The sequence below is a fragment of the Bos indicus genome, chromosome 13, assembly GCF_029378745.1.
Source record: "Bos indicus isolate NIAB-ARS_2022 breed Sahiwal x Tharparkar chromosome 13, NIAB-ARS_B.indTharparkar_mat_pri_1.0, whole genome shotgun sequence".
NCBI lineage: Eukaryota > Metazoa > Chordata > Mammalia > Artiodactyla > Bovidae > Bos > Bos indicus.
The window spans coordinates 37168654-37192460 of NC_091772.1; the positions used below are offsets into that span (position 1 = coordinate 37168654).

Sequence of the window (23807 nt, forward strand, 5' to 3'; positions counted from 1 at the left end):
ACATAAGGAACTACACTTAATATTCTGTAAGAAGAATCTGAAAAGGAAAATGTGTGTATGTGTGAGTGTGTGTGTGTGTGAGTGAGTGTGTATGTGTGTTAATCACTCAGTCATGTTTGACTCTTTGCGACCCCATGGACTGTAGCCCACCAGGCTCCTCTGTCCATGAAATTTCCCAGGCAAGGATACGGGAGTGGGTAGCCATTTCCTTCTCCAGGGGATCTTCCCAACCCAGGGATTGAACCCAGGTCTCCTGCATTGCAGGCAGATTCTTTACAGTCTGTGCCAGCAGGGAAGCCTCATTTATACACACACACATACAAATATATCTGAATCACTGTGCTGTATACCTGAAACTAATGCAATATTGTAAATCAACTATAATTCAATAAACAACACCACTTGCTGGCTTTATAAATACTGCATCTGATACCTCCTATACAGCCACTTCACAGTAAGAGTGATTACTGTGTATATATTTAAATTTATTTAAATATACTAAATATATTAAATTTAATATTTAAATTTTATAGATTTAAATAGATTAAATTTAATATTTAAATTTTATAGATTTAAATAGATTAAATTTCATATAAAGATTTTCCTTGAGAATATGCTACCTTCTAACATTTTCATAAGCAATTATAAGAATTATACCTATTGACAACTGTACTAAGTACTTCTACAAACATCAATTAACTCATTAGCTATAATGATTCTGGAAAGGGAGAAGTTAAAAATATAAGTAAGCTGCAGGTGTTTCACCAGGTCTTTTGACTCTACTAGTTCTCTTACATCAAACCACAGTTACTTCTCTAGTACAAACATATAAATACAAAATAAGCCTCCTATTTCATTCATGGCACATACACTAATGGGAAATAAGGTGAAATTTAGAAAGCTCTTCTTAGGAAACCATGAGATTATTTGCTGCTGCAATAAATTTCATTATCTTTCCATAATGTTTAATATAGTAAGATGGGGGAAATATAATGAAAAACACTTAATAGCTATCACTAAATATATATTACGGCATATCTATCACTGTTTTCAAAAGTTCCTTGTACTGAAATAAGACACTACACAGAGCAGAGTGTTCATTTTCTTACAAGTAGAAGAATGACTTCCAAAATATGATCTCTGAACTGCCTATAGTTTCCTTCTTACCATCAGTGGAAGTGATAAACTACCCTAATGATGGGCCAAGGAAGTGAATTCACTACCAAACCCCAGAATATCTATTATTAGTAGCAAGTGCTTTTTTTTCCCCCCTTGGTGGGGGAGAGGCACTTTTATAAGTTTATTCTAAAGAAACAACTTTTTAAAGTGTTCGAAACTGTTCTTACAATGGATGTTGCACTTTTTACAAATTGAAAAACAATAAATGATGTGAAAAGGTCGTTGACAGGGTGTTGTTTAAAGAAATGACAGTGGAGCCAAGAACGGACTCTGATTCAGACACTGACGGCGATGACGTGCATGGAGCGATGCTCACCCCAAAGCAGAGTGACTTTGTTGGGTGGTGCGGTCGATGGGGGAGCACACGCGGTCTTCATGGCCTAAACCACAATCAGGGTTCCGGGTCCTTAGAGACAGTTGCAAAAGATTTGAGATCAATTCCTATGGAAAATAATAAAGGCCTCTCCTTGGATGAGGCCATTGTATGTCCCTACCTGACTGCTGTAGACAAATGGATTTGAATTACAAATAGTACTTTCCTGAGCTCTCCCTGAGAGCTTTCTGTTGCAGGAGATCTGCTGGTAGGACCTTGGGGATGAGACCCAGTCTGTATTTGAGAGGGATATCGGGCAGGGGAGTGAATTCCTCTGCTCTGAGATGCCACTCGACAACTCTTCAGAATGAAGGACAATCAACTTCAATAGTGTCTGGTTTCTACCAACTGCTGGAAAAAAATTCCACAGGGAACATTCTTGCACCTCTTGAGGATGCCACTTAGCACCTGTCCTTGAGGACTCTACTGTGAGGGAGAACTCAGCTGGGAAAGCTGGAGCCAGCTCTGAGCTGTTCATGGGGAAGGTGGACTGGAGGGCTGACGGGCACAGAGGGAGGGGGGTCCACGACCCTCAGCCACCTGCCAGATTGAAGCCAAGAGGTAACTTGATGTAAAATTAGGTACCATTTTCCCTCCCAGTTCCCCTTCTCTTCTAGACCTATTCGCTCACAAATGGTCCCTCAAGGCAGAAGGATCTGTTGCATGAGGTGGGCAGAGAGCTTAACCTCTAGTTTCTACACCAATCTCAACCCTGCGGTTTTTCAGTATCTATTGTGTGATCTACTGACCATGACCTCTTTGTCCCTCTGATCATAAAAGTGCACCCAGCATTTTAGGATTATAGAATTCTTATTTCTGGCCCTGTTACTTTGGGAATTTTTAATTTCTTTTGCTTTTGTTTTTAAGAAGTAACCTAAAATTTCCTATAACAGTAAATAAAATGACACTAAATAACTGGTACAACACAAAATAAAATGGTATTTTTCAAAAAAAGAGGGATATTAGATATAGTATTGATGAAGTAGTGTTAGAAATTTGAAATTTTCACCAAAGGTTAACTCTACCTGATTCTGATTATTTGTCACAGTCTTCAGTTCCATTTCTAGTGCTCGGAGAGTGAGTTCAAGTTGCTGCTTCTTTTCAACTTCTTTACTATATTCATCTTCTTTTCTTCTTAACTGCTCCCTAATTTTTTCATATAACATATTGGAATTTCTTCTATTCTCTTCTTCTTGATTTAAGGTGAATCTGCAAATTTTAGAGATCTCTTCTTAGAAAATTATGAGATTTATTTGCTGCTGCTGCAATAACTTTTGTTCCCTCTTCACAATGTTTAAAATAGTAAAAATGGGGGGAATACACTGAAAAACACTTAATGATCACTGTTTTCATACAGAGGGCTAAGAATAAAACTGCATAAAATTTTGTTTTTATTTTGTCTTGAGAAAAATGGCTACTTCATACCTCTGGGGGTCGGAATGTAAAGCAATATAAGCTTTCCTAAGAATAGTTTAGAAATATAGATCACAGATCTTTTTAAAATTTCTCTACTTTAACCAAATAATACAATATTATTAAAGAAAATGTATTCAAAATAATTAGAAAGGTAGAAATGAATTTATAGAAAAGATGCTCCTTGCAGTATTAAATAGAATACACAAAAGTGGAAAACAAGCGAAAGTCACTTTGGTAAATAATTAATGGGGTTTCCATTATGGTGGATTTCTGTATGGTCATCAAAATGATGATTTGGAAAAAATATACATTAAGTTATTAGAAGCATTCACTGTTAAGAACCTATTATATTATTTCCAAGAATTTCACACTCCACAATACTAATGATGTTTTCTTCCCTGTAAAATCTGAGAAGGTAAGTTAGTCCTTATAATACATCTACATCTCTGCAGTATTAAAGGAAACAACAGTTCAAATATTTCTTTAACAGTTCAAATATTTCTTTAAAAGCAAGATGTACGGTACCTCAAGCTTCTGTGCTCTCGTTCCCACTCCACTTTCTGATGCTCTAACTGTGATTTCACTTCTTTGGTTTCTGACAGCTCTTTTTGTAGCCCACAAAACTTGCTTTTCATTTTGTGAATTTCTCCTCTAAGTAGTTCACAGTGTTTTCTTTGAAAATTTACTAATCTGTCATGTGAAAAAATTGCATCCTGAATTTTCAACAAGCTACCAGAATCTTCATGATGAGAAAACAAAGATAGAAACAAACAAAAAAAATTAATGTGAATAAGTTTTGAATATAAAGGACTGTGCCTTTCATGGTCACTCATTCATGTACTGAACAAATATTAAGTGTCTATAGTGCGGAAGACATTATTCTAAGCCCTGAAGATAAAACAGACACCCCTGGCTCTTGTTTAGCTTGAAGTCTAGTACAAGAGAAAGAGAAATCAAATAATTATGATCTCAGATAGATACTACAAGAAAAGAGAGTTCTATGATAACAGAACTTGAAATAGACTGGGTCCTGGAAAAATTTCCCTGGGGAAGAGATGTCACACTGAGAAATGGAGGATGAGCAGGAAGTAGTAAGCAGAGTAGGAGGAACAACCCTGTGGACAGTCTCCAGCTACCATATGTTTCTAACCAAGACAGAGTTAACAGCTACCGATTTACCTTCCTGAGTGGAGCAAGCAAAAACTACACGCACAAAATACATTAAACAATGATTTTCATGACAAGAACTTAAGGGAATGAAGGACAATGATCCCGGAAACACACGAGGTTAGCCTAAGGAACGCCCCAGCTCACTGCCTTGAGAGAATTTCCAAGCCCCAACATGGGGAGAAGGAACAGAAGCACAGTCCACTGGACTCCCCACGTGGAGGTGATGAAGCTGAGAGTCTGGTGAAACCAATGTGGGCAGAGATCACAGGACAAAACCCTGGAGAGGAGAGAGTGGGACAGAGAAAAAGGACCCAGGAGAACTGAGGAGGAGCCCCTCAGGTATTCAACAGAGGAACAGACAGTGCACTTAAGTGAGAAACCACCTGAGATCAGGGAGAAACCACGTGGAAAGACTACAGGAAGCCGTGCCTGGAGCTCACGCGCTCCCAGGGATTCTATCTAGCCTCCTGAGCCAGGCAGGAAACACTCCTACCTACCAGCAGCATGAACAGGGTAGTCAGCAAGGTCTGGCCTCCAGGGCAGGAAATAATCAGCCCTAGCCCCAGGGCCCCTCTGGATGCACCTAACGCATCATGAGAAGCAAGAGCACAGAAGGATCTCTGGAAAACTCTCAATATTTGGAAACTAAATCATATGGATCTAAATAACCCTTATCAAAGAGGTAATGAAAAGAGAAAGTACAAAGTATTTTGAACTGAAGGAAAATGAAAACGTTAAGACCAGCAGACATTTTAGGAAACTGACAAGCTGATTCTAAAATTCATGTAGAAAGAAGGGTAAAAAATAAAACCAGATGAAGCTAGACAATTGTGACCTTTAAGCATGCAGCAAAAAGAATCAACAGTTGGGCTTTAAACAAGGGGGTAACATGATGAGACCTGAATTTTAAAAAATAGGTAATAATTACATTTGCTGTGCAGGCCGAGGTTCCGTGAGGTGGAGTGGCAGGGCAAGAATTCCTGAGATTATTTCAGTTATTCTAGGAGGAAAATGATGCTGACCTGACCGTGGGTGAAGGCACAAGAAAGAATAAAAGTCAACAGAAGGTACAGTGAGTGAGAGGATCATAGGCCTGTGGCTCAGAGTATACACTCACTTTCATGTTCCTTTAATGCAAAACAAAATTCTGAGATGCACAGCACTGTAACACATCCCTGGCTCTAGAGCAGTATTGACAAGGTGTGCATATATTACTACTCTAAACACAGACAGGCTTTCTGTTAACATTTACACTGTGGTCCTACCTTTACACCCCAAGTCAAGAGGTTCTACTTGCAATGTGGAATTTGCAGAGTGAAGTGCGTTGCCATCCTCAGAAACCATCTCAGACGACTGAGTTAAGTCATCCAGGTCGTTCACATAATTCATTTGTTCTTTGACCTAATATAAATAATACTGTTTCACAATGTCCTTAAAATATGTATAAAATATACTAAGTGTACAGAGGTGATAAATATCTCTTTATCAAAGCAAAAACAGATATTTCTTAAAAGAAGAGAGTTTTATCAAAAGGGTAAATTTACCAACAGTGTTTCTAAATGATGTGTTCAAAGTAAACTTCTCTACAACAAAGGAAGATTTTTTACTTTACCACTATTCCTTTTACAAAGTATTTTTGACAAGGATAATAATATTTTTGAAAGTTCATTTTTTTTTTTACTATACCTTCTTCTTTTCACACGGTGTTTTCCTTGCAGGCCTAAAAGAACAAATGATTCTCTTCAGGCTAATAGTAAATATTCAAAAATACAAACAATACCTAAACTTTTCTTTTTTTATATAAACTCTTTGCATTGGCAAATAATTTTCTATAAAAGGATGCAACAATAAACAAGAGGAGCATTAAAGGACAAAAAAATATGTCAGTAATATTAATAAAGTATTAAAGTTAGATCCAAGAAAAGGAAAAACATATTACTTGCGTTATGTGATAGGAAACAGTATACCAGTGTTTTTTGCACCTGTCCTTTAATCCCATGGATGGAGGAGCCTGGTAGGCTGCAGTCCATGGGGTTGCTAAGAGTTGGACACGACTGAGCGACTTCACTTCAGTTTTCAATAAGAACTAACCTTCATGGCAATAAAACGTATCTGGGAGGTATTCCTTCAGTCCTTCTAAGAAAGAAACCCATTTGAATAACCAAGACTTTTTGAGGACTTCCTAGGCATCGGTTATGCATTATTAGAACCACTTGACATGTCTTAAAGGCATTTTCATCCTCACAGTCATTCTGGGAGATAGGTATAGGAAGAAGTGGAGCGCACAAAGGCTGAGGAACTTGCCCAAGCTCACTCAACATGTCATCAAACAGACCCAGAATTCAAGCCCAGAAATCTGGCTTCAACACTGCTCTTCCAAAATACGCTGAGAAAGGAATATTGAAAAGTTTTTTTAAGTAATATGAGAGCAAATGAATCTATAGTATTATTCCATGTCTAGCTATAGCTATAAATAATAATTTCTGAATCTTAAAACATATTTCTCAAAAATTATAAAGACTTTAGGGGTAGGCAAGACTGGAGACCTACTTTAATAAAGTTTTGTTTTTTGTAAAGAAATTCATCAGTAGGCATTCATTCAACCATTCTGCTGTTTCTTCATTCATCTGACATACACTTATTGAGCACACAATATGTGTTAATGACACTCTTAGTACAGGAAGCACAGTTTTTGTCATTTAGATCTATATAATCCAAAAGAAATAATTTGTGAAAGACTGTTAGTAATTTTTTTCTATTGAATATAAACAAAATCTTCCCCTTTTGGTTGGAATCTATAAACAACTATGAAGTTAATATGATGTGACGTTTCAGAGCATCTTACAAAATCAAAGCTACTCACAATGTTACTATCAACTGAATCATCAAGGAATGATCAAATCCTATTCAGTATAGCCTAAATGTTTGTAAATTCACAATTATGTAATTTTTGAAAATCTATATATGATAGAACTAACTTAAGTAATCATTTGCATATTCTGTTACACAAGAATATTACTCTTCAGAACCAATGAGCAAGCCCTTATCATAAAACTAATACATGAACAGAACTATTATGTACAATTAGTTTACTGTAATAGTTTAAAGATAATGTCATACAATCAGTAAGCTTTCTGGTACTGGAAATGCAAACACGATGAAACTAAATAAGCACATCCTCTGCTGGCTCATTTCCAATAGCATACACACTCTAAAAGCTTCCTTCTTAACATAAAACGAGAAACACCTTTGAACTCCACATTCCTCTTGAGTTACCATCCAGTTCTTCATTGCCTGCCCCAATAATATTCCCTAGGGAATGTTTATGTGTATTCACTACAGTCCAGCTTCCAAATGGACTATTTACTGAAATGACTTCTGGCCAAAGGCACTGGCCCTCACCTTAACCTTTCAGCAGTGTTCATCCACTATAGTTGAGGAACCTCTTGTTTTGGCCTGAGCACTGTATTATGCTGCTCTATTTCCAGAAGAAGTATTTAATGCTAATATTTCTTCCCCTACAAAGAATCTGTAGAATGTACCTGTCATCATCCTGATCCACTTCGCTTAAAATGCTGTCATCATTCACGTGCAGCAGACCACCAGTCAGTGACTCGGTCTTTTCAAATACTGGTGCAATCATACATTCTTCTGGTGTCCGTTTGTCATTGTTCTTTTTCTTTACTTTCTTCCTGTGCACACCAGGATTGCTACGTTAAAAAATCCACAAAAAAGCCAATGTTTTCTAATAATTTGACTGATAAAGAATTAAAAAAAAACCAATTTTTATAAAATTCCAACTCTTACCCATCTAAAGTCATTGATTAATTCACAAAACAGTTACGAAGTACCAACCATATGCAAGGAAACAAATTCTTCCCTCAAACACAGATATACAATTCTGATACAATATGATATGTAAAAGTTGACATATGAAAGTGATAAGTGAAATAAGGAAGGATTTGCAGAAGTGAAGACAGGAGGTCGTGAGAAACAGAAAAGGAAGAAAATGATTCTACTTGGAGATTCAAATATGAGCACAAACATCAGGCACATGGCACCTAGGCCGTTTCCTAGGAACCTGGAAGGAAGAGTATAAAATACATGGAAGAAAGTAAAGAGATGCATCTGGAAGGACATTGAGAAGAACCTCAAGAGCTACACTGAAAACCTGGATGGAGTCCACTGGCTAAGCACCTTGACTCTTAGACATGGCAGTCATAATTAGATTTACACTATATTTGTTATTTTGCTTCTGAATATAATAATGGTGAATTTAGGGATTTCCCTGGTGGTCCAGTGCTTAGGAGTCCCCCTGCCAATACAGGGGGCATGGGTTCGATTCCTGGTCAGGGAAGATCCCACATGCCATGGTGCAACTAAACCCATGCTCTGCAACTACTGAAGTCAGCACCCTAGAGCCCACGCTCAGTATCAAGAGAAGCCACCACACTACAGCAGCAAAGAATCAGTGCAGCCAAAAATAAATTAAAAAGAATTCAAAGAAAAAACTAATTAATTTAGATGATATTTTAAATGACATGAGGCATATATACCATGAAAGAAGAAATCAAGGAAATATTTGGCCAGGGGAGGGGAGTTTACTTTTAAACATGATGGGGTGACATCAGCAACATGGCTGAAAGACAGGTGCCTCATCATTTTTCTCGCCACTAACAACACTTTGGCCTCCATCCATGGACATACTCAAAGGAGGAAAAACCCTGCCAACCAAGGGTACTCTATCCAGAAAAGTCTTTCAGGAATGAAGGATAAATAAAAACTTTCCCAGACAAAGCAAACCTGATGGAGTTCATCACCACTAGTCTCGCCTCATAATAAATGCTGAAAGAAGTCCTCAAACTGAAATGAAAGGATGTTCATTAGTGACATAAAATAAATTTAAATATACAACACACTGGTTAAGGCAAATATGCAGTCAAATCCAGAATACTCTAACATGTAACATGGTGGTATGTTAACAAAGGAACTCTAGTATTAAGGCTAAAGAACAAGAGTATTAAAAATAACTATATCTCTAGTAAAATAGAAAATCTGTAAATCACAAACATTAGCTCAAGTTAGAAATTATTTTATAGGAAAATAACAAGTGACCTGCTGTTAAATATTGATATAGAATTACCTATCAGAATCTTCATTCTCCATAGCAGGAAACTCCTGGTTGCTGTTTCCTCCACTCTTTCTCTGCTGAATCAATCCACTCTCATCAGCAGCGTCGCATACGTTGTCTGATATTTCCACTTCACTACTTTTGTGCTTCTTTTCTTCTTCAACCTTTAATGAAAGTTTGACACTAAGAATATTTGCTACTTCTTTATTATAAAGACCTTTGTTTTCAATTTTATTATTTGACTCAGTGTTTGCCCTGAATTTAACTGATAAAAATATATTTTTCTATTTATTTTATCACTTACAAGTCACTGGAATTTTTGTAAAATCTGCTCCTTTCTGTTTGAGGAAAAGAAACAAAATTCCCAAACTTTCAAAAATGGCTTTCTTAACAAGATGCAATTATTCACATTCAGTCTTCCCCATATGACTGGCAGAGACAGAGAAATAAAAAGACAAAGACACAAAATCTGTCCTCTTTGGTCTTTACTACCTGGATTTTCCATTAAACAGCCAGATGTAGAGGATGTGACACCGTAGTGCCTCAGAAAGGAAACATTCTTTCTGCACTAAAGCTATTCTTTCCCCACTGCCTTTTACAATTCTTTTCTCACTTGGATCTGGGAGATAGCAAAAAGGTGATGGTGTTCACTAAAATAATGAAACAAAGTTTACCAAAACACAAGGAGCAGAAAGAAACTGAGGAGTTTAGTTAGTGTGGAATTCTGGAAAATAAGTAATGCTTCCCAATTCCACATTCAATAACCATCAAACCTTACAGCTAGAAGGTATAGAAATAATTACCTATTACTGCCCCACTATTTGGCACCCCACTCCAGTACTCTTGCCTGGAAAATCCCATGGACAGAGGAGCCTGGTAGGCTGTAGTCCATGAGGTCGCTAAGAGTCAGACACAACTGAGTGACTTCACTTTGACTTTTCACTTTCATGCATTGGAGAAGGAAATGGCAACCCACTCCAGTATCCTTGCCTGGAGAATCCCAGGGACGGGGGAGCCTGGTGGGCTGCCGTCTATGGGGTCACACAGAGTCGGACACGACTGAAGTGACTTAGCAGCAGCAGCAGCCCCACTATTTAACAAAAACAGCAATAAAATTAAAAAATGTTCAAGGTTTTGTTCAAAGCCCCTAAAGCAGTACTCCTTAGCAAAAAGAGATGATACAATTCTGTGACATTGAATGTGATAAATTACCAAATGAATTCATCAGATTAATCAGATAAGTTAAAAGCATGACTTTGACACAGTAATTCAATGCCTTAGTTGGAGGGTAGGGCTCATCTCCTTTTTTTTTTTTTTTTTAACAGGAGAATACATAGATTTTTTTTTTATATTGTTCAAAGTCAGTCAAAGCACCTCTTACACAAAAGAGCAAACAATTTTAAAAACCTATTACTGAAGAAAGAAAAATCTCACATTATCTCAAAACTGTTTTCTCCTTTGGAGATAAACACTTAAATTTTTTAAATTTTTCTTTTTTTGCTCAGGGTTTATACTACCTATGAGCTTCCCTGGTGGCTCAAATGTTAAAGAATCTACCTTCAATGTGGGAGACCTGTGTTTGATCCTTGGGTTGGGAAGTTCCCCTGGAGATGGGAACAGCTACCCACTGTGGTATTCTTTCTGGCCTGGAGAATTCCATGGACAGAGGAGCCTGGCAGGCTACAGTCCAAGGGTTCGCAAAGAGTTGGACATGAGTGAGCAACTTTCACACACATACACACATACTACCTATATGACAAAATCATACATGTCAAAACTTTCTACATTTTAGTAAACAACATAATGGAATGGTCTGTCTAAAAAGAAACATCTGAGAGTGGTAATGAAAACATATGTGGGAGCACATGTATTTGTTATTAAAAAGATCCTAAAGTGGCCATGCTGGAAATCTAAGTGCCCAGGGACAGTGGAAAGCAGAGATCACACATAATCAACCACAATGAAGAGATTAGAGGGAACATGTGTTCATGTCCCTTCTCTCAGTCACTGCTTTCTTCCCATTCTATGGAAATACAACTTCCCATTCTATGGAAATACAAGCTAAAGGAAAAAAAAAAAAAAACACAAAACCCTAGCTGATTATACTTCTGAAGCAATTTCCTTGGTGCTTATTCTGGCTCAGAAGATCACATGGTAGATAGTTAAATGAGTTTCCCAGTCCATAGGAAAGACTGATAGAGACAGAATTAGATATTAGATTGATTGAAGGACAAAAGCCATGAAAATAGTTTCCTGAATTCCTATTATTGAGATAACAATTGATTTCTACACAATTACCTATTTAGATGACCCCACTTTATTCATAAGTGGAAAATCAAAATGGACCAGATCATCAAGAAAGAGAAAAACCAAAGCAAGAGTAAATGAACCTCTCCCTCTTTTGGAAGTTGAATTTTCTCTTTCCAGAGGCAGCAACTCTACTTGTAACATGTCTATTTCATTCTTAAACCTCTAAATGCTGCTGCTGCTAAGTCGCCTCAGTCGTGTCCGACTCTGTGCGGCCCCATAGACAGCAGCCCACCAGGCTCCGCCGTCCCTGGGATTCTCCAGGTAAGAACACTGGAGTGGGTTGCCATTTCCTTCTCCAACGCATGAAAGTGAAAAGTGCAAGGGAAGTCGCTCAGTTGTGTCCGACTCTTCGCGACCCCATGGACTGCAGCCTACCAGGCTCCTCCGTCCATGGGATTTTCCAGGCAAGAGTACTGGAGTGGGGCGCCATCACCTTCTCCGAAACCTCGGAATAGCCTTCTCTAATTCTTCATTTACATACACTTCAGATGCGCGGTGACTGTTAGGTGGAGAAGAATTCCCATTTTCTAATTTGGGTTCCACGCTTTTGTTGTCACTAGCACTGCAATTATCTGCATGCAGTGGCTTCTGGAACTAGCCCTGTATTGTTTTATTTTTCAGATCGGTATGTTTTTAACAGTAGGAGGACTGTGAATTTTTATTTGAATTATGTGTTTCATCTTACCGAGCAGACAAGCTGCAGACTACAATGACATGCCTGTCCCATGTCTAATTTTCGATTAGTGGGATCTTGCCTCAGATTTTGTGACATTTGCGTATCAAACTATTGGTCTTCTTTCACTTTAAATGTAATTACCGGGTCCCTTACATTTTTATTTTCTATATCATTATAAAAACTCTCCTCAATTTTGATAAACACATGTTCAATGTCTAGTTGATCATTTTCAAAGTCTACTTTATTTTCAGAGAAACAAAGCTTTGAAGATGACCGACAAGTTTATCCCAGGGACCCAGAATTTACAGATGATGGGAAAACATTTTTGAGACTGAGTTCTTTTTGTTCAGAAAATGCTTGGAATACTAGAGAGACAGATACTCCAAATGCATCTTCTTCCTCACAATCAGGTATATTATTTGTGAGATTAGGAGATATTTCCTTTTGGTTTGCTTCTTCTTTAGGGTTATCACATAGTGGATCTTCCTCAGGACAAACGATAATTTGATATTCCTCACAAATTTCACCGAACTTCTGCTTTAACTCATTTGTGATGGGTTTTAACTTATCTTTCCATTCTAATTTGCCTTGTTTGATACACATTTTCTCATACAGTATTAAACCAGAAATTGAAATTTACAGTTTTACATACCCGTGAAAGGTTATTTTCATCTCCATCAAATTTTTCTTGTTTTTCCTCTGTTATCATTTCCAAGTCTAGTTCTGTTGACAAAGCTGCATGTTTAGTTAAAATTACTTAGAATATTTAGATAAAAGACATAATGTTCATTTAAAACATAGATCTACAACATTGTATCAAATGACAGATTAAGTCAATCTTAATCTTCAGCTGAATATTTACTTCTTTAAGAACTACTTCCAATGATCTAAAAACTTCAACAAACCATTTGGGATATACCAGATGTCACCTGGTTACAGGCAAACAGCTCAAAGATTCATTCACAGATTCATCCAAATATCAGTGAACAAAACGAAATGTCAAAATACAGGACAGACATATAAAGTCACCATATATTCTCGTCTCTACTTCATAACAGGACCTTTTTAACAATACACCAAGCTTCAACTGTAACATTATTCATGGTTTATAAAATTCCTCTTATTTTTTATGCTTTTATCAGTTCCTTAATCCAAAATGCTTCCCTGTGCTCTTCCAACAAATTACTTTTCATTTTTTAAAGCTCAACCTGCTTTGTGAAGTTGTCTTTGGTTACTGCTATCTTTCCCCTGATAAACAGGTATCTCTTTCCTTGTAGCTACCTTACTTTAAAGATTTTTCTATTGTATCTTTCTAGATTTTCCTAGTGATAGATAAACATCTGAACTGTAAATTATTTCTTCACATGTCTATCCCCTTGGCTCCTAGACTACACAGGAGAAGCTCTTAAAAATCATGTGGGTATAGATTTTCCTTTTTTCCCACTTGTTATTTTACTTAAGGATAATTGTGTCAAAGAATTTTGTTGTTTTCTGTCAAACCTCAACATGAATCAGCCGTAGGTATACATGTATCCCCTCCCTTTTGAACCTCCTTCCCATCTCCCTCCCCACCCCACCCCTCTAGGTTGATACAGAGTCCCTGTGTTTCTTATTCAGTAATTATTTCTCAGGTTTCTGCTCAGTACTAGACCCTAGAGTTTAAGGGAAAATGTAGATAAAAGGTGTCAGGGATGGCTTTTCTAGAGATAATGCCTGAGCACAGACTTACACAGTTCAAGGGCACAGAGGGCAGGAGGGGGAGAGCACTTAAGGCCGGAGCAAGACGGGAAGAGAAGCACACGCAGGACAGGGTAGATACTTGTCCAAAGTAAAAGGACAGGGGCTGATGGAGGTCTTGGCATCCGGTCCCATCACTTCGTGGCAAAGAGATTGGGAAACAACAGAAACAGGGACAGACTTTATTTTCCTGGGCTCCAAAATCAATGCAGATGATGACTGCAGTCATGAAATTAGAGGATGCCTGCTTCTTTGAAGAAAAGATATGACAAACTTAGACAGAGTATTAAAAAAGAGACATTACTTTCCTGACAAAGGCCCGTCTAGTTAAAGCTAGTAGTCCTGTATGGACTACTTTTCTGGTAGTCATGTATGGATGTGAGAGTTGGACCAAAAAGAAGACTGAGCACCGAAGAACGGATGTTTTTCAACTGCAGTGTTGGAAAAGGCTCTTGAGAGTCCAAGGGTCTCTCTGTAAGGAGATCAAACCAGTCAATCCTAAACAAAATCAGTTCTGACTATTCATTGGAAGGACTGACGCTGATGCTGAAGCTCCAGTACTTTGGCCACCAGATTCAAAGAACTGACTCATTAGAAAAGACCCTGATGATGGGAAAGATTGAAGTCGGGTGGAAAAAGGAATGACAGAGGATGAGATGGTTGCATGACATCACTGACTCCATGAACGTGAGTTGAGCAAGCTCTGGGAGATGGTGAAGGACACAGAAGCCTGGTGTGCCGTAGTCCACGGGGTTGCATAGAATCAGACACGACTGAGCAACTGACCAACAACAACAGGGAGAGGTGAGGAGGGCATCAACAGCAGTTGATGGGCATCAGTGGTGCTTTAAGAGGTCTAGACACCAATATGATTTAGAGTGCTTCATGGTCACCTGTGCTTTTGAGATTGGTGACTCTAAATGCTATGGGAGGGATGAATTTGAAGGGTATACAAATAACTGGAGAAAGACAAATCTGAAGGCATTAATACTGAGGAAAAAAAGGTGATGCAGGCCTGAACTGAGGGAGTGTTTACAGAAATATTTTAGGATATAAAACTTTCAGGGTACAGTATAGATAAATTTTTAAGAAACCAATAAATGTACAAATCCAGGGACTCCAAAAGAGTAGATTCTGCTTGTTATTTTATAAAAGGTATCGAGTGAGAAGGGAAATGATCAACATGAACTGACTGAATTTGCTTCTATTTATTTTGTAGTTTTCCTATTTCACATTGTCCAGTGTTGAAGGGACTCGTGTAGGTGTTTTATTTGAATTTGCTTTTCCTGACCTACCAAGCTCATGGAGAAACAGGAGCAAATGACTCAGTTGTATAGATTAAAAGAAGAAAAAGCAAACACTTTGAGTTTAGAGCTTGTAGTCACTATTCTAGGAGATAACTGAGAATCTTCTGTAAATGCAAAGGTGAGGATAGAAAAGAAAAAAGTACAGGAGTGAAAAAAGAAACTGTATGATTTCTTACTATAGCCCTGACCATATGACTGTTTAAAGGTGCTAAATTAATTAGTATTTATGGACAACACATTATTAGATGTGGTTACTCAATAGATTTGGCATTCTAGTAGAGTCAGAATTGACTTTATATATACTGCTTTTAAATAAAACAGCACTCCTTTATACCAGCATCCCTTGTGAACTCTTAATTCATTACAATAATTTACAATAATAAAACAAGTTGATATACTATGTGGACACAGCTGAGAAGGAGGTACTATGTTGCAAATTTCCCATGACCCCATTACCACTGGCAAAGCCAATTCCAGAATATATGAAGTCAGAGAAGACACGAGAAATATTTTAGTATTTGGTATCAGAGTTGCTTTTGCAGTTATACTGATATAATCATAACTAATGAATTGACAGCTATATAAAAATATTGCTATGAAGTCGCATTTTGAGAAGGCAATCTCTAGATGTCTACCTAGTTTCCCAACTAGTCCCAGAAATAGCATAGCTGATATTCAGCTGATAGCATCAGCTGAATAGCATCGCTGATTCAATGGATATGAACTCGGGCAAACTCCGGGAGATGGTGAGGCACAAGGAGGCCTAGAGTGCTGCCGTGCAATGGGTCACAAAGAGTTGGACCTGATTTAGTGACTGAACACCACCACCGACAACAACTTCTTTAATTACAATGAGACAGTCTTTCCTCAAATTATCAATATCTTTAGAACTTATTTTTTAAGCCTTAGATAGACATCATAAACTTACATAAGAAATGAGTCTTGTGGGTGACTAATTGTTTCCATGTGAAAATAGGATAAGTCTAGGACCACACTGGATCCAAACAGCACAGAGTGCCATGAGGCAAGAATGAATACAACACAGAAATATTTGCTTTAGAAAAAGGAATTGTCAGGTCTAAATTACTTAAGAGAAATCAAAGAAACAAGCAAGATATGTAAAAGTGAAACTTTAAACTCCGTGTCAACACAAGGGCCCCTTTATCATTTCACATCCAACCAGGTCAATGGTTTAAAATGGTGGTTCTGAAGTGTGACCTAAGAATCCCTGAAGTCCAGAGATCCACTGGGCCAGGGGGTCCAAGAGGTCAAAACTATTTTCACAACTCTAAACATTACTTCCATTCTCATTCTTTCTGAGTGCACAGTGGAGTTCTTCAGAGATATTTTAAGACTCAGTGAAGTAAAATGGACTGGTTTGTGGTTTAGTCCTAAGTTGGGTCTGACTCTCGTGACCCCACGGACTGTAGCTCGCCAGGCTCCTCTGGCGATAGGATTTTCCAAGCAAGAGTGCTGGAGTGGGTTGCCATTTCCCTCTTCAGGAGATATTCCTGACCCAGGCGTCAAATCTCAATCTCCTGCACTACAGGCAGATTCTTTGCCGACTGAGCTACCAGCGAAGCACCCAAATGGGACTGGAATGGGTGAATTTAACTCAGATGACCATTGTATCTAGTACTGTGGGCAAGAATCCATTAGAAGAAATGGTGTAGCCATCACAGTCAACAAGAGTCTGAAACAGTACTTGGATGCAATCTCAAAAATGTTCGTTTCCACGGCAAACCATTCAATATCACGGTAATCCAAGTCTATGCCCCAACCAGTTATGTTGAAGAGGCTGAAGTTGAACGGTTCTATGATGACCTACAAGACTTTCTAGAACTAACACCCAAAAAAGATGTTCTTTTCATTATAGAGGACTGGAATGCAAATGTAGGAAGTCACGAGATACCTGGAATAACAGGCAAATTTGGCCTTGGAGTACAGAATGAAGCAGGACAAAGGTGAACAGAGCTTTGCCAAGAGAACATACTGGTCATAGCAAACACCCTCTTCCAACAACACAAGAGAAGACTCTACACATGGATATCACCAGATGGTCAATGATGAAATCAGATTGATTCTATTTTTTGCAGTCAAAGATGCAGAAGCTCTATACAGTCAGCAAAAACAAGACTGGAAGCTGACTGCAGCTCAGATCCTGAACTTCTTATTGCCAACTTCAGACTTAAATTGAAGAAAAGTAGGGAAAACCACTAGACCATTCAGGTATGACCTAAATCAAATCCCTTAGGATGATACAGTGGAACTGACAAATAGATTCAAGGGAGTAGATTTGATAGAGTGCCTGAAGAACTATGGGCAGAGATTTGTGACATTGATCAAGCACATTTCCAGGAATAAGAAATGCAAAAATGCAAAATGGTTGTCTGAGGAGACCTTACAAATATCTGAGAAAAGAAGAGAAGCTAAAGGCAAAGGAGAAAAAGAAAGAAATACCCATTTGAATGCAGAGTTCCAAAGAATAGCAAGGAGAGATAAGAAAGTCTTCTTCAGTGATCAATGCAAAGAAATAGAGGAAAACAATAGAATGGGAAAGAATAGAGATCTCCTCAAGAAAGTAAGATATACCAAGGGAACATTTCATGCAAAAATGGGCACAATAAAGAACAGAAATGGTATGGACCTAACAGATGCATAAGATATTCAGAAGAGGTGGTAAGAACACACAAAAGAACTGTACAGAAAAGATCTTCATGACCCAGATAAGCATGATGGTGTGATCCTTCACTTAGAGCCAGATATCCTGGGATGTGAAGTCAAGTGGGCCTTAGGAAGCATCACTACGAACAAAGCTAGTAGAGGTGATGGAATTCCAGTTGAGCTATTTTCAAATCCTAAATGATGATGCTGTGAAAGTGCTGCACTCAATATGCCAGCAAATCTGGAAAACTCAGTAGTGGCCACAGGACTGGAAATGGTCAGTATTCATTTCAATCCCAATGAAAGGCAATGCCTAAGACTGTTCAAACTACCACACAATTGCACTCATTTTACACGTTAGCAAAGTAATACTCAAAATTCTCCAGGCTGGGCTTCAACAGTACGTGAAACATGAACTTCCAGATATTCAAGCCAGATTTAGAAAAGGCAAAGGAACCAAGATCAAATTACCAACATCCATTATCATCACAAAAGCAAGAGAGTTCCAGAAAAACATCTACTTCTGCTTTATTGATCACCCCAAAGCTTTTAATTGTGTGGATCACAACAAACTGGAAAATTCTTAAAGAGATGGGAATACCAGACCACCTGACTGGCCTCCTGAGAAATCTGTATGCAGGTCAAGAAGCAACAGTTAGAACTGGACATGGAACAACAGACTGATTCCAAATAGGGAAAGGAGTATGTCAAGGCTGTATATTGTCACCCTGCTTATTTAGCTTATATGCAGAGTACATCATGCGAAATGCCAGGCTAGATGAAGCACAAGCTAAAATCAAGATAGCCAGGAGAAATATCAATAACCATAAATAAGCAGATGACACCACCCTTATGGTAGAAATCAAAGAAGAACTTAAGAGCCTTTTGATGAAAGTGAAAGAAGAGAGTGAAAAAGTTGGCTTAAATCTCAACATTCAGAAAACTAAGATCATGGCATCTGGTCCCATCTCTTCATGGGAAATAGATGGGGAAATAGTGGAAACAGTGACAGATTTTATTTTGGGGATCTCCAAAATCACTGCAGAAGGGGACTGCACCCATGAAATTAAAAGACGCTTGCTCCTTGGAAGAAAAGCTATGACCAACCTTGACAGCATATTAAAGAGCAAAGGCATTACTTTGCCAATATCGGTCTGTCTCGTCAAAGCTATGGTTTTTCCAGTAGTCCTGTTGGATGTGAGAGTTGGACTGTATACAGAAACCTGCACACTGAGGAATGATGCTTTTGAAATGTGGTGTTGGAGAAGACTCTTGAGAATCCCTTGGACTGCAAAGAGATCCAACCAGTCCATCCTAAGGGAAATCAGTCCTGAACATTCATTGAAAGGACTGATGCTGAAGCTGAAACTCCAATACTATGGCCACCTGATGCGAAGAGCTGACTCACTGGAAAAGACCCTGATGCTGGGAAAAACTGAAGGCAGAAGGAGAAGGGGATGACAGAGGATGAGATGGTTGGATGGCATCACTAATTCGATGGACGTGAGTCTGAGTAAACTCCGGGAGTTGGTGATGGACAGGGAAGCCTGGTGTGCAGCAGTCCATGGGGTTGCAGAGTCAGACATGACTCTGACTAAACTGAACTGAACTCCAATATAGTAAACATCAGTACACATAAACAAAAGTTCCTTGGAATTCTCAATAATTTATAAAAGTATAAAAGGATCCTAAAGCAAACAGTTTTCAGAATCACTGTTTTAAAAGATTATGTCTATCAAATATTTATTAAAGTATGATTACTTCCCTTACTTCTAATAATCAAAGACACCACAAACTCACACACACATACACAAACACACACACACACAGTCTGCTAATCAAAACATCTGATTGGCCTACTTTTATCTGTGTAACAGCACTATAATGAAATAATTATAAGCTGAAATATAACTGACATAGTAGCTAGTGAAGTTTTTTACTCTAGGGAAAGTTCAGAGTTCAAACAAGCATTTTTGGACATTGAAAAAATCTTAAAAGTCTAATATTTAATCTCTGAGAATTCCTGAGAAGTATAGAGATTCCAAACTGAGAACTTCAGGGTATTACAACATATACAGCAACATCTTATGTTCAAGCTTACATTTTAAAAATTTCTTTTTCTTATGCTTGTAAATATCTTTTGTTTCAAAGCACAGGTATCAATAATAACATTTGCCTTATTTATGTTAAATTCTTAAATTAAATTTGCAAAAATAAGTTAGAACTTTGAAGACTGAGCATTTCAAATATTTCAGTGTCCCTCTTTCCAGAGTTAATTGTGTACTGAAAAATTTACCTGAACCGGATGTTTGTAAATCCTTCATTCTGACTGTTTTATTAGGAACATAATCTTTCATTCTGACTGCAGGCTGAATGGGGTTTGGAAACAAGTTAATTACTAAATAATGCACATATGAATCAATCCACAGTTCATAATTCAAGATAAAATCATAAACATTTTTACCTTCATGTTATAATATTTCTCAGGAGAATCTAAAAGGGAAAAGGGACATAGAGTTAATTACACGTAAATATGAAAGCCAGCTGCATATTCATGCAGAGTTAGTACTGAGCAGAATCCTTGCCTTTGCACTGAATACATTCGGTTTTAGTGTCTTGTTTTTAGGGGGAATCTTAGGACACTGGTAAGACAGACTTATGAATCTGCTAAAGATAGTGAAGAAAAAATAGGAATCAGTTCAGTTCAGTTCAGTTGCTCAGTTGTGTCTGACTCTTTGCGACTCCATGAATCGCAGCACGCCAGGCCTCCCTGTCCAACACCAACTCCCGGAGTTCACCCAGACTCACGTCCATCGAGTCAGTGATGCCATCCAGCCATCTCATCCTCTGTCATCCCCTTCTCCTCCTGCCCCCAATCCCTCCCAGCATCAGAGTCTTTTCCAATGAGTCAACTCTTCGAATGGGGTGGCCAGGTACTGGAGTTTCAGCTTTAGCATCATTCCTTCCAAAGAAATCCCAGGGCTGATCTCCTTCAGAATGGACTGGTTGGATCTCCTTGCAGTCCAAGGGACTCTCAAGAGTCTTCTCCAACACCACACTTCAAAAGCATCAATTCTTCGGTGCTCAGCCTTCTTCACAGTCCAACTTTCACATCCATACATGATCACAGGAAATACCATAGCCTTGACTAGATGAATCTTTGTTGGCAAAGTAATGTCTCCACTTTTGAATATGCTATCTAGGTTGGTCATAACTTTCCTTCCAAGGAGTAAGCATCTTTTAATTTCATGGCTGCAGTCACCATCTGCAGTGATTTTGGAGCCCCCCAAAATAAAGTCTGACACTGTTTCCACTGTTTCCCCATCTATTTTCCATGAACTGATGGGACTGGATACCATGATCTTCGTTTTCTGAACGTTGAGCTTTAAGCCAACTTTTTCACTCTCCTCTTTCACTTTCAACAAGAGGCTTTTTAGTTCCTCTTCACTTTCTGCCATAAGGGTGGTGTCATCTGCATATCTGAGGTTATTGATATTTCTCCTGGCAATCTTGATTCCAGCTTGTGTTTCTTCCAGTCCAGCATTTCTCATGATGTACTCTGCATATAAGTTAAATAAGCAGGATGAGAATATACAGCCTTGACGAATTCCTTTTCCTATTTGGAACCAGTCTGTTGTTCCATGTTCAGTTCTAACTGTTGCTTCCTGACCTGCATACAGATTTCTCAAGAGGCAGGTCAGGTGGTCTGGTATTCTCATCTCTTTCAGAATTTTCCACAGTTTATTGTGATCCACACAGTTAAAGGCTTTGGCATAGTCAATAAAGCAGAAATAGATGTTTTTCTGGAACTCTCTTGCTTTTTTGAAGATCCAGCGGATGTTGGCAATTTGATCTCTGGTTCCTCTGCCTTTTCTAAAACCAGCTTGAACATCAGGAAGTTCACAGTTCACACATTGCTGAAGCCTGGCTTGGAGAATTTTCAGCATTACTTTACTCGCATGTGAGATGAGTGCAATTGTGCGGTAGTTTGAGCATTCTTTGGCATTGCCTTTCTTTGGGATTGGAATGAAAATTGATCTTTTCCAGTCCTGTGGGAAGACCAACCCGATGTCCAAGGAGCACTGGCTGTGTGGGCGCAGGAGGGCCTAGAGGAGCTATCCCACGCTGAAGGTCAGGAAGGGCGGCATTGAGGAGATACCCCTCATCCAAGGTAAGGAGCAGCGGCTGCACTTTGCTGGAACAGCCGTGAAGAGATACCCCACACCCAAGGTAAGAGAAACCCAAGTAAGATGGTAGGTGTTGTAAGAGGGCGTGAGAGGGCAGACACACTGAAACTATACTCATAGAAAACTAGTCAATCTAATCACACTAGGACCACAGCCTTGTCTAACTCAATGAAACTAAGCCATGCCTGTGGGGCAACCCAAGATGGGCGGGTCATGGTGGAGAGATCTGACAGAATGTGGTCCACTGGAGAAGGGAATGGCAAACCACTTCAGTATTCTTGCCTTGAGAACCCCATGAACAGTATGAAAAGGCAAAATGATAGGATACTGAAAGAGGATGTCCCCAGGTCAGTAGGTACCCCATATGCTACTGGAGATAAAGAGCAATATTGCATAGGAACCTGGAATGTCAGGTCCATGAATCAAGGCAAATTGGAAGTGGTCAAACAAGAGATGGCAAGAGTGAATGTCGACATTCTAGGAATCAGCGAACTCAAATGGACTGGAATGGGTGAATTTAACTCAGACGACCATAATATCTACTACTGCGGACAGGAATCCCTCAGAAGAAATGGAGTAGCCATCATGGTCAACAAAAGAGTCCGAAATGCAGTACTTGGATGCAATCTCAAAAATGACAGAATGATCTCTGTTCGTTTCCAAGGCAAACCATTCAATATCACAGTAATCCAAGTCTATGCCCCAACTAGTAATGCTGAAGAAGCTGAAATTGAACAGTTCTATGAAGACCTACAAGGCCTTTTAGAACTAACACCCAAAAAAGATGTCCTTTTCATTATAGGGGACTGGAATGCAAAAGTAGGAAGTCAAGAAACACCTGGAGTAACAGGCAAATTTGGCCTTGGAATACAGAATGAAGCAGGGCAAAGACTAATAGAGTTTTGCCAAGAAAATGCACTGGTCTTCCAACAACACAAGAGAAGACTCTACACATGGACATCACCAGATGGTCAACACTGAAATCAGATTAATTATATTCTTTGCAGCCAAAGATGGAGAAGCTCTATACAGTCAGCAAAAACAAGACCAGGAGCTGACTGTGGCTCAGATCATGAACTCCTTATTGCCAAATTCAGACTGAAATTGAAGAAAGTAGGGAAAACCACTAGACCATTCAGGTATGACCTAAATCAAATCCCTTATGATTATACAGTGGAAGTGAGAAATAGATTTAAGGGCCTAGATCTGATAGATAGAGTGCCTGATGAACTATGGAATGAGGTTCGTGACATTGTACAGAAGACAGGGATCAAGACGAACCCCATGGAAAAGAAATGCAAAAAAGAAAAAAAAATAGGAATACAGGTTTACCAAAACATGCAGTTAATAACATTACGTTTTCAATGGCTTTATAAAATGTTGAAGTGCACATAGACCAATGTGAACATATTGACTGGTGAGGAGAAAATGGATCTTAATCAGAGGAGCAAATCATGAACCCAAGAAGATAAATGTTAAAGCTGATGGTAAAATGCAACAGCATATCTTGAATGCAACACAGCAGTTATCATTTGCACCATTATATTACAAGTATTTGTCATGTTCTTCGATCTGTCCAGTCATTTAAGAAGTGCACAGTTGGGGTGACAGTTCACTAAAATGTATAATTCATTTCTCATCAGAGACAGAATAATGA

The 23807-nt window shown here is 38.5% G+C and overlaps 1 protein-coding gene across 23 annotated transcripts in view; it reads right to left on the reverse strand.

The window, feature by feature from the left end:
- Positions 1 to 23807, reverse strand: part of LOC109568017 (ankyrin repeat domain-containing protein 26-like) — a 92013-nt gene that overhangs the window by 53275 nt on the left and 14931 nt on the right. For 14 of the 23 annotated variants that reach the window (XM_070800999.1, XM_070800994.1, XM_070800993.1 and 11 more), the window contains 10 exons: positions 20428 to 20456; positions 20260 to 20332; positions 12908 to 12990; positions 9282 to 9433; positions 8942 to 9001; positions 7681 to 7848; positions 5825 to 5858; positions 5404 to 5539; positions 3494 to 3707; positions 2578 to 2761 (listed from right to left, as the gene is read on the reverse strand). In XM_070800999.1, the coding sequence (XP_070657100.1) occupies positions 2578 to 2761; positions 3494 to 3707; positions 5404 to 5539; positions 5825 to 5858; positions 7681 to 7848; positions 8942 to 9001; positions 9282 to 9433; positions 12908 to 12990; positions 20260 to 20332; positions 20428 to 20456 (1133 nt within the window). Of the gene's footprint in view, positions 1 to 2577; positions 2762 to 3493; positions 3708 to 5403; positions 5540 to 5824; positions 5859 to 7680; positions 7849 to 8941; positions 9002 to 9281; positions 9434 to 12907; positions 12991 to 20259; positions 20333 to 20427; positions 20457 to 23807 lie in introns of those variants that run through there. The other 9 variants (XM_070800988.1, XM_070801004.1, XM_070801006.1 and 6 more) reach the window with 7 other exon arrangements.